The sequence below is a fragment of the Manis pentadactyla genome, chromosome 11 (genome assembly GCF_030020395.1).
Source record: "Manis pentadactyla isolate mManPen7 chromosome 11, mManPen7.hap1, whole genome shotgun sequence".
Classification (NCBI taxonomy): Eukaryota; Metazoa; Chordata; class Mammalia; order Pholidota; family Manidae; genus Manis; species Manis pentadactyla.
Genome location: NC_080029.1, coordinates 27801101 through 27813420, shown reverse-complemented (window position 1 = coordinate 27813420; position 12320 = coordinate 27801101). Strand labels below are relative to the sequence as shown.

The 12320-nt window shown below is 36.1% G+C and overlaps 1 protein-coding gene across 6 annotated transcripts in view; it reads left to right on the top strand.

The window, feature by feature from the left end:
* LIN52 (lin-52 DREAM MuvB core complex component) overlaps window positions 1-12320 on the top strand; it is a 190182-nt gene that overhangs the window by 126744 nt on the left and 51118 nt on the right. The window contains exon 6 of one of the 6 annotated variants that reach the window (XM_036913217.2): window positions 627-3550. The exons of the other annotated variants lie outside the window; for them this stretch is intronic. Coding sequence (XP_036769112.2) covers window positions 627-655 — 29 coding nt within the window. The 3' untranslated portion in view covers window positions 656-3550. Of the gene's footprint in view, window positions 1-626; window positions 3551-12320 lie in introns of those variants that run through there. 6 annotated transcript variants of the gene reach the window in all.

Here is a 12320-nt window from a genome sequence, read left to right as displayed (position 1 = left end):
GAAGAGTTAGTATAGCCCTCACACACTGAGAAAATAGAGGAAGGAAGGAAGCATTTCCTAGCACCTATTACAAGGCCAAGACTGTCCTAATAATAAAATTAGACAAAGATAGGAAATAAAACTACAATCTAATATCCCTCATGAACATAAACACAAGAAATCTTAACAAAATATTAGCAAGTCCATTCCAGCAATACACAAAATAATAATAATAATAATATGTGATATTCAACTGGGGTTTGTCTCAAGAATGCAAACTTTGTTTCATATTTAAAATCAAAATAATTTACTATAATAACAGAAAAAGAAGAAAAACATCACTTCAGTGGGTGTAGAAAAAGCAATTGGAAAATACAGCACCTATTCATGTTTAAAAAAAAGTATTCAGCAAACTAGAAGTAAAAACTATCTTGATGTCTACAAAAAACTTCTGTCATCATACTTAGTCATGAAAGACTGAATGCTTTCTCCCTAACCTGGGAACAGTCAAGTGTGTCTGCTTTTACCATTTCTGTTCAGTGTTTTACCAGAGGTCCTAACCAGTGAAATAAGACAAAGAAATTGGTTGGAAAAGACAAGCAGATGGGAAGAGAAGTAAAACTTCTTTATCTTGTCTTTATTCACAGATGGCGTGATTGTTTACATAGAAATCTAAGGAATCTACAAAAAAGCTACTAAAACTAATAGGTGAAATAAAGCAAGGTTGTAGAATACAAAGTACAAAAATCTGTTTTAGTTCTATATATCAGCAATGAACAAATGGTAAATGGGTTTTTAAAAACAATACAATTTAGAACATCAAAAACCATGAAATACTTAGGAATAAATTTAGCACACTATGTGTAAGACATGTATACTGAAACCTACAAAGCATTGCTGAAAGTAAAGATCTAAGTAAAGAGATAAATACCATGTTCATGGATCAGACTCTATAGAGTGATCTATATATTCAATGCAATTCCAATCAAAATCCTACCAGACTTTTTTAGGAAATAGAAAGCTAAATGAGTCTAAGGTTAATATGGAAATACAAAGGACCTAATAACCAGAACAATTTTGAAGAAAAAAAAGCAATGTTGGAGAATTTACATAAATTGGTTTCAAGTCTTACTGTAAGGCTATAATTATCAAGACAGTGTGGTTTTGACATAAAGATAGGCAAAGAGATGAGTGGAACAGAATAGAGTCCAGAAATAGACCCTTTCCTAAGTAGTCAATCGATTTCTTATAAAAGTAGCAAAATAATTGAAGTATAGTCTTTTCAACAGTGCTAGAACTGGGAATAAATGAACCTAGATCCTTGTTTCACAACATTAAAAAGTGAATTCAAAATAGATCATGGGTGTAAATATAAAATCTGAAACTGTAAAACTTCTGGTAGAAAACATGAGAGAAAATCTTTGCATCTCTGGGATAGTCAAAGGCTTCTTAGATCACCCAAACAGCATAAACCATAAAACAAAACCTGATAAATTATACTTCAACAAAATTAAAAATTTCTGCTTGTCAAAAGACACTATTAAGAAAATGAAAAGACAAATCACAGACTGGGATAAACTATTTGCAATACATATGCAGTTGATTCTCATTCATGAATTCTGAATTTGCAAATTCATCTTATTAAAATTTATAGCCCCCAAATCAGTATTTCTGATGCTTTCATGATCATTTGTGGACATACACCGATGGCAAAAAAAAAAAATTGAGTTGCTCTACACACGCTCTCAGCTAGTGTCATGAGCAAGGTGGAGCTCTGCCTTCTTGTTTTAGTTTTCATACAGTAGACAAACGTCCTTTTCATGGCCTACTTAGTGCCATGTATTTTGCATTTTTATTCTTTTTGTTGATGATTTGCAATTAGAATGGCTCCCAAGCATAGTGCTGAAGTGCCATCTAGTGTTCCAAAGTATAAGTATGCTGTGATGTGCCTTACAGAGAAAATACATGTGTTAGATAAGCTTCATCCAGGCATGAGTTACAGTGCTGTTGGCTGTGCATTTAATGTTAATGAACCAAGTATCTTTAAACAGAAACACATTAAACAAGACTATGTATTGATCAGTTGACTAAAATGTTGTAACCAGAGGCTCTCAGGAACCTAACCCAGTATTACCCCTAGGAGCAATGCTTCAGTATTTGTTAATTCACTGTCCATGGTGACTTTATAGAACATAGCTACCTATAATAATGAGAATTGACTATACCTGATGAAAGATTGTATCCAGAATATATCTTTAAAACCTTAACTATTCTATAATAGAAGGTGAAATGATCTAAAAATGGAAGATTAATGATCACCAATAAGTGAAAATGTGATTAAATGAATAGTCATCAGGGAAACTGAAAATTAAAACAACTACATGCCCATTACAATAGATGAAAATAAAGATGGACAGTAGCACGTATTGGGAGGTTGTGGAACAAATGCAACTCATACATTGCTGATGGGAATGTAAAATGATGCAGCCACTTTCAAAAAGTTTGGCAATTTATAATATTAAACAGACATTTACCATATAGCCTAGCAATTGCACTTCTAATTTTTTATTCAAGATAAAAGAAAACAAATGTCTGCACAAAGACTACAAAATTTTGTGATAGTTTTATTCATAATAAGTTGGAAACATTCCGGAGGTTTAGCAACATGAATGAATAAACAATTTATAGTATATCCATACAAAAATACTACTCAGCATTAAAAAGCAACAAACTACTGATACATTCAACAATATGGATGAATATCAAAAATGTTTTGTTGAGGAGTACCTACTGTATGATTTTATTCATATGAAATTATAGAAAAGGCAAATCTAATCTATAGTGACAGAAAGTGTATTAGTCGTACCTAGGACTGGGGTGATATTAGGGTTGACTGTGAAAGGGTACAAAGAAATGATTTAGATTGATAGAAATATTCTATACATTAATTGTGATGGCACTCACACAATTTTAAACATTTGTGTAAGCTTATCAAATGTAGGTTTAAAAATGGGTGCAATTTTTGTATGTAAATAATACCTCAGGAAAGTTGCTTTTCAAAGAATGTATTAGTTGAGGTTTGCTTTAGATTTTGGGGGAGGCAGCACACATTTCCTGAAGGGACACATTTCATAGAAACAGTACTTGAATACACAGGTCCCTCTATTTTCTTATATGTGTTTCTGAAAAATTCTGCCATTAAGTGAAAAATATTTTTATTAATTTTAGTAGGAAAAGCTATATTCCATCCCAACCTAAAATACCAAACAAATTTCATAGATAGAAAAATATATAAACTGAACAATGAAAATAAATTTAAGTAAAAATAAGATTTTGAAAATACATAAATACAGATTGTCTAACAAATATAATGTAATGAAGCTTTATTGTGTTTACCAAAGAAAGATTTGATAGTGGGTGGGAGTTGTGGAGATGGAGTGTGAGAGAGACATTCTTTGGAAGGTGTATTCTTCTAGCTGCAGTATTTTCCTCACCGATTTTACAAACTTTTGGGGTCTCAAATTATCTTGCATTCAAACTGTACTTAAAAATAAAGTCTAGCATAAACATGCTTTCAATCACATGAAAATAGTGAAAGCACAAAGTGATTAAAGAATTATAGATGATATTACCCCTTTATCTCTCTTGCTTGGCATACATACACAAAGCAAATGTTTGGGATTCATTCAAACATGGCACATAATACCAGCTTGGTCCACGTGATGTTCTCTGATTAGAGAACTAGTAGTGTTGAATAGAAGCACCAATGCTGAAATAGCACTTTTTATAAAACCATTAATATAAAAGCACAAGTCTGTTGTATTTTATACATCAAAAACAATTAGAATAACATGTTTTAAAAAGATAACCTTTCCAAGAGCAATAAGAATTTAAGATACTTAAGGGTATAATCTACCAAAATTTTATAAAATCTTCATGGATAAAATTGTAAACTTTATTGACAGACATTAAAGAAAACCTAAGTAAATGTCATGAACTTGAAGGAAAACAAAAGCCATTATACTTAAAAACTTAAAAAAAAAAAGATGTCTAAAAATTAGTGAACAGTCCTTATGTGAGTACTCTGCATTTACATAGGCCTGGAAATTGGAAAATGAATTTAGATCCAGTATTCTCAAATGTCTTTCATTTTAATTCTGAAAACAAACTTGTCTCACATTTTTGGGGACATTTATGCCTGGAATGTTTGAAATCGTGAATGCTATGTCTTCTCCCTGGAAAGCTTTGTCTATTTCCCTACCCCTTTTTTGTGCTTCTGTATGTTCCTCTGTTACAGCTAATATCAAATGATACTACAAATGATGTATATATCTCTAGTCTGTAAACTCCTTTACATCAAGGTCCATGGGGAGATAACTACCAAAGTGGTTAAGAGCACAGGCTCTGGAGTTAAGGCCACACCTGGGTTCTGATCCTGCCTCTACCACTTAGCTGTATTATTTGAGCAAGTTATGTAACCTCTCTGTGCCTCATTTATAAAGTAGAAATGAGAAATGGTACCTATTATTTTTTATATCATTAATGTACAATTACTTGAACAACATTATGGTTACTAGACTCCCCCTATTATTAAGTCCTCCCCACATACCCCATTATAGTCACTGTCCTTCAGCGTAGTAAGATGTTATAGAATCATTACTTGTCTTCTCTGTATATACTGCCTTCCCCATGTCCCCACCCCCCTATATTATGTGTGCTAATCATAATGTCCAGTTTTCCCCCTTATCCCTCCCTTCCCACCCATCCTTCCCAGTTCCTTTCCCTTTGGTAACTGTTAGTCCATTCTTGGGTTCTGTGAGTCTGCTGGTGTTTTGTTCCTTCAGTTTTTTCTTTGTTGTTATACTCCACAGATGAGTGAAATCATTTGATACTTGTCTTTCTCCACCTGGCTTATTTCACTGAGCATAATACCTTCTAGCTCCATCCAAGTTGTTGCAAATGGTAGGATTTGTTTTCTTCTATGGCTGAATAATATTCCATTGTGTATATGTACCACATCTTCTTTATCCATTCATCTACTAATGGACACTTAGGTTGCTTCCATTTCTTGGCTATTGTAAATAGTGCTGCAATAAACATAGGAGTGCATATGTCTTTTTCAAACTGGGCTGCTGCATTCTTGGGGTAAATTCCTAGGAGTGGAATTCCTGGGTCAAATGGTATTTCTATTTTGAGTTTTTTGAGGAACCTCCATACTACTTTCCACAATGGTTGAACTAGTTTACATTCCCTCCAGCAGTGTAGGAGGGTTCCCCTTTCTCCACATCCTTGCCAACATTAGAAATGGTACCTATTTTTATATGAGGTTGTGAGGATTTTAAATAATGGTAACACATGTTAAGTGCTTTGAGTGGTACTCAACATCTAATCACCACTCAAATTAGTTAGTGATTGAGGTTCTTAGACATTCAGCAGCAGAAACTCTTCACTGGTGTGCTATGAATTTTGAACAAGTGTAATAAACACATTAACATTACAGTAATACCAGTCAGGTGGAATTTAGGACTGATCAGTTGTAATGTGATGTGTGGAGCAGGGTACAACTTGTTTTGAGTAAGAGGTAGGAAGTGTAATGTCAAGTTATCACAAAGGGAATATGGCACTTATTAGAAACAAATGGGAACTTTGTCATACAAGTATATTGAGAGTGTTAGAATGTGTTCAGATCAGAAAGTGATTCTTTTCAAATATAGCCACACAGTACCAAAGGTGACAATTACAGGGGCTCTTAGGGACCCTGTGAGAAATTATACCATAGGAATAACTGTTAAATTGTGTAGGTATTTTGTGAATTTTTTAATCACTTCAAAATGCGAATGCACAAAGATGGGCGTTACCAATACTATATGAAGTTGTGTTTAATAAGTATATATGAATGAGCCAATTTTAAAGAAAGAAATTCATTAGTATTATTATTCTTAGTACCTTTAGAGCATAGCACAGTAATGGAAATAATGGAAAGTCTACAATTAAATGCTTTTTTATAAATGAAGTTATCTACGTTGCTCATGATCTTAGGATTGCTAATTCAGTTGTTACATTTAACCAATTATATACATGTACTAAGGATTACTTAGTTTTCATAGCAACCTTAATCTTTTAGGTCATGGATTTTGATATGTTTAAATATAGAGCTTTGTTAAATGTTTTTGCATTTAATGCATTTGCATTAATCTAATGTACTTATATTAAGTCTAATTACATTCTGGCTTCTTGGAATGGATGGTCATTAAACAAGGGGAACATTTTCCAAATAATTATTCAGAGTGTCTAAGTAATCTAAGTACTGTATTTATTTTAATTCAAAATATAGTTTCTTCACTTTTTAGAAGTACATCAGATACAGATTCTGATGTTATCTGAACTTAAACAGTTGAATTTATGAATTATCTTGAGAAATATATGGCAGTAATGTTCCATCACCCAGATTTTTTTTTCAATCAAGAACATTGATTGGTTTGATTTCTTGGTCAGTTCTTTAGTAAGAAGAGAGAGAGAAAGCCAGAAGAAGAGGGTTATTTTCCTGTGTTTTAGGTTAGAGCTAAGAACTGGGTACTTGTGTCTTTAGTGGAGAAAGTCAGGTTCTGTTGCCTTGGATCTTCCCTGTGTGAGTCTCTTTACCATGGATTTCACTTGAGCCCATGGGGCTTCTGCATCTAATTTTTGCACAGCTCTACAAATCACCCATTTTTATAAAAGTAGCTTTATTGAGATATTTTCCACTACCATAAAATTAATCCATTAAAAGTATACAAGTTGATGAGTTTTTAATAGAGTCTCAAGAGCATGCAACTATCATGACAATCTAATTTTGAAATATTTCCTTCACCCCAAAAATAAACCCCATACCCATTAGCAGTCACTCCCATGCCTTTCCTTTAGCCCCCTCCCCAGCCAGCCCTAAGTAATCACTTTGTGTCTCTGTGTGTTTCATTTTTTATTACCAAATAATATTCCATTATGTGGATGTAGCACATTATTCATCAGTTGATGACATTTGGGTGTTTCTACTTTTTGACTATTAGGAAAATGCTGCTATGAACATTTGTGTACAAGTTTTTTGTGTCATCACCATCTTAAACTTCTGTAGATGTGGGGGTGTGTTTGTATATTGTCCTATAAGATTTGCATTGAATTCCTGGATAGAGTTTGAACTAAATACATTTTGCTGAACTGGCTTAGGTAACTCAGCCATTTATTAGTCTCTCCTTTGTCTTTTTGACTCACTAAGAAATTGCCTAGGAAGCAAAAACAGCCATTTTTACTTTCGTCACTCTCAGTGTTAGGTTCCATTTCAAAGGACTCTAAGGTTTGATATTTCATATTGTGATCTAGAATGTAGAAGAGTGGATAACTGTGAATACATTTACAGTTGGTTGCCTCTCTAGGAACATGAAAAGCTGAATGAAAACAATAGATCATACCCTCTGTTTTGTTGTTATTTTGATCTCAGTCGTGTATTCTTGTATTCTTGTTTTGTCTTTTTACATAGAGTGAAAGTTAGAAAAAATCTATACCCTGAAATACTGAATAGTTTCTGGCATATAGAAATTAATTTCTGTATTAACATTAACCTCAAAGACATGTCATTGTACAAATGGAGTGTACCTAGTAACTCAAGCTGAACTTAGGCAATCATTAAGAAAGTAGTTCAAAGAATGTGTGATTAATGGTAGGCATGTGTTACATTGTCTTCTAGCCTTTGACTCAACTCTGAATCTGGGTGGTTTATTTATTAGAAATAGGACCCTTTAGGGAGAGAAAAGCCAAGAGTAGCAGTACTTATATCAGACAAAATATATGTCAAAATGAAGAAAGTAACAAGAGACAAAGAAATACATTACATAATGATAAAGGAGTCAGTCCAACAAGAGGATATAACCATTATAAATATCTATGTACCCAAAATAGAAGCACCTAAATAGGTAAAACAAATACTAACAAATTTAAAGGGGGAAATAGATACAACGTATTCATTTTAGGAGACTTTAACACACCACTCACATCAATAGAAAGATCAACCAGACAGAAAGTAAAGAAAGAAACAGAGGCACTGAACAATATATTAGATCAGATGTACTTAACAGATATCTACAGAACACTCCACCCAAAAGGAGCAGGATCACATTTTTCTGCACCCAAAAGGAGCAGGAACGTTCTCCAGAATAGATCACATACTAGGTCACAAGAAGAGCCTCAATAAGTTTTAAAAATTTGAAATTGTATCGGCCAGCTTCTCTCAGGCCATAGTGGTATGAAACTAGAAATAAATTACACAAAACAAAAGAGCCCACAAACACATAGAGGCTAAACAACATGCTTCTAAATAACCACTGGATCAATGAACAAATTAAAACAGAAACCAAGCACTACATGGAGACAAATTAAAACAAAAATTCAACAGCGCAAAATCTGTGGGGTGCTGTAAAGTTCGAAGAGGGAAGTACATAGCAATACAGGCCTACCTCAAGAAACAAGAACAATCCCAAGTAAACAGTCTTTACTCACAACTAAAGAAACTAGAAAAAGAAAAAATGAAACCCAAAGTTAGTGGAAGAACGGACATAATAAAGATCAGAACAGAAATAAATAAAATAGAGAAGAATAAAACAATAGAAACAATCAGTTAAACCAAGAGCTGGTTGTTTGACAAAATAAACAAAATAGATAAACCCCTAGCCTCATGTATTAAGAAAAAAAGAGAGAGTACACACATGAACAAAATCAGAAGCAAGAAATAGTCACAACAGATACCACAGAAATACAAAGAATTATTAGAGAATACTATGAAAAATTATATGCCAATAAATTGGACAACCTAGAAGAAATGGACAACTTCCTAGAAAAATACAACCTTCCAAGACTGACCCAGAAAAATAAAAATGGAACAGACCAATCACCAGCAGTGAAATCAAATCGGTAATCAAAAAACTCCCAACAGAGGAGGGGCTCAAGATGGCAGCATGAGTAGGGAGGCAGAAATCTCCTCCCAAAACCATATATATTTTTGAAAATACAATAAATACAACTATTCCTAAAAGAGAGACCAGAAGGTACAGTACACCCACCAGTCAGGCTACATCTACATCTGCGAGAACTCAGCATCTCACAAAAAGGGTAAGATACAAAGCTGTGACCCGGCGGGACCCAAGCACTCTCCCCACCTCAGTTCACCAGCGGGAGGGAAAGAATCAGAGTGGGGAGGGAGTGGAAGCACAGGACTACTAAATAACCAGCCCTAGTAATCTGCACTGGGAACACAGACACACATTGCATGGTGTACTGGATATTAGAGAAACAGAAAAGTAAAATCTGAGATGGAGACTGCGAGCAGGTCCCCACAGCTGGCTCCCCTGGGACAAAAGAAAAGCAGGCGGTTTTTAAAAGTCTTAAAGGGACAAGGGCTTAAAAGCTGGACAAAATCGTCCTGGCTCACGCAGCCCAGCAGGCTGGGAATCTTAAGGAACTTCAGGTGCCCTAACCCCCAGGGGGTTAACACAGCCCCAAAGCCACTCACAGCGTTAAGCAGCCTGCCATTTATTCCCCCCAGCCAGTGCTGCAAGCAAACCAACTGACCCACCACAGCTGCAGAGCAGCCGGAAAACAGCCCCACCCACAGCAACCACACAAGAGTCTTCTCCCAGCACGCAGCTAACCGGGACAGACCCAGAGGCTGCCGCTGGCATACAACTGCCTGGTACAGAGGAAGCAGAGCAAGGTCCAGAAGGCACAAAGGGGTGCCTTTCTCACAGGAGAACACATCTACCATGCTTGCGACCCCCCCACAGTGCCCTAGGCTATCCCGAGGACCACCCAGAGACTGCTCCTGGTCTGTGGGTAACTGGCACAGGCAGAGGAAGCCAGACCAAGGTGTGGAAGGGATGAAGGGGCGCTGTTCATGCAGGAGAACACACCCGGTGCTGCTGCGACCCCCCACAGGGCCATAGGATATCCCAAGGACCGTCCCACCACTGGCAGCTCAGGAGATTATCCCAGAGACTGCTCCCTGTGTGCGGGTAATCAACACAGGCAGCAGAGAAGGACAAGGCAACCAGCACACAGGAAGGGACTTTGTTCTCCCAGCTGACACACTCGCCACCTGTCTGTGACCACTTCTATCACCATGAAAAGGCAGAAGAACCTGGTCCCGTCAAAAATGACTCAGACAACCCCAGAGAGAGGGCCTGGTGAGATAGATATAACCAATCTTCCTGAAAAAAAGAATTCAAAATAAAAGTCATAATGATGCTGATGGACCTGCAGAGAAATATGCAAGAGCTAAGCAATGAAGTCCGGAGGGAGATAACAGAAATGAAACAATCAATAGACGGTCTTAAGAGCAGACTGGACGAGGTGCAAGAGACTGTTGATGGAATAGAAATCAGAGAACAGGAATACAGAGAAGCTGAGGCACAGAGAGATAAAAGAATCTCTAGGAAGGGAAGAATATTAAGAGAACTGTGTGGCCAATCCAAATGGAATAATGTTCGCATTATAGGGGTACTAGAAGAAGAAGAAGAGAGAAAAAGGGATAGAAAGTGTATTTGAAGAAATAATTGCTGAAAACTTCCCCAAATTAGGGGAGGAAATATCATTCAGACCACAGAAGTACACAGAACTCCCAACAGAAGGGACCCAAGGAGAACAACACCAAGACACATAATAATTAAAATGGCAAAGATCAAGGACAAGGACAGAGTATTAAAGGCAGTTAGAGAGAGGAAAAAGGTCACCTACAAAGGAAAACCCATCAGGTTATCATCAGATTTCTCAACAGTAACCTTACAGGCCAGAAGAGAATGTCATGACATATTTAATGCAATGAAACAGAAAGGCCTTGAACCAAGAATACTGTATCCAGCACAATTATGATTTAAATTTGAAGGAGGGATTAAACAATTTCCAGACAAGCAGAAGTTGAGGGAATTTGCCTCCCACAAACCACCTCTACACGGTATTTTAAAGGGACTGCTCGAGATGGAAGCACTCCTAAGGCTAAATAGATGTCACCAGAGAAAATAAAATCACAGCAAAGAAAATAGACTAAATACTAACTAAAGGCAAAAAATAAAATCACCTACCACAAAAGCAGTCAAAGGAATCAAAAAAGACTACAGACTAAAACACCAAACATATAAAGAATGGAGGAGTAAGAATAAGAAGGGAGAGAAATAAAGAATCATGAGACTGTGTTTATAATACCTTAATAAGAGAGTTAAGTGCGATGGTTAGATAGTAAAGAAGCTTCCCTAGAACCCTTGGTAACCATGAATCCAAAGCCTGCAATGGCAGTAAGTACATTTCTATTGATAATCACCCTAAATGTAAATGGACTGAATGCACCAGTCAAAAGACACAGAGTAATAGAATGCATAAAAAGCAAGACGTACCTACGTGCTGCTTACAAGAGACTCACCTCAAACCCAAAGATATACACAGACTAAAAGTGAAGGAATGGAAAAAGATATTTCATGCAAACGATTGGGAGAAAAAAGCAGGTCGTACAGTACTTGTGTCAGACAAAATAGACTTCAAAACAAAGAAAGTAACAAGAGATAAAGAAGAACATTACATAATGATAAAGGGGTCAGTCCAACAAGAGGATATAACCATTAGAAATATATATGCACTCAACACAGGAGCACTGACATATTTGAAACAAATACTAACACAATTAAAGGAGGAAATAGAATGCAATGCATTCATATTAGGAGACATCAACACACCACTCCAAAGGACAGATCCACCAGACAGAAAATAAGTAAGGACACAGAGACACTGAACAACACACTAGAACAGATGGACCTAACAGACATCTACAGAACTCTACACCCAAAAGCAGCAGGATACACATTCTTCTCAAGTGCACAAGGAACATTTTCCAGAATAGACCACATACTAGGCCACAGAAAGAGCCTCAGTATATTCAAAAAGATTGAAATTCTACCAGCCAACTTCTCAGATCACAAAGGTCTAAAACTAGAAATAAATTGTACAAAGAAAACAAAAAGGATCACAAACACATGGAGGCTTAACATGCCCCTAAATAATCAATGGACCAGTGACCGAATTAAAACAGACATAAAGCAATATATGGAGACAAAAGACAACAGCAAAAAGCCCCAACTTCTGTGGGACGCAGCAAAGGCAGTTCTAAGGGGAAAGTACATAGCAGTCCAGGCCTATTTAAAGAAGGAAGAACAATCCCAAATGAATAGTCTAATGTCACAATTATCAAAATTGGAAAAAGAAGAACAAATGAGGCCTAAGGTCAGCACACGGGGGGACATAATAAAGATCAGAGAAGAAATAAATAAAAT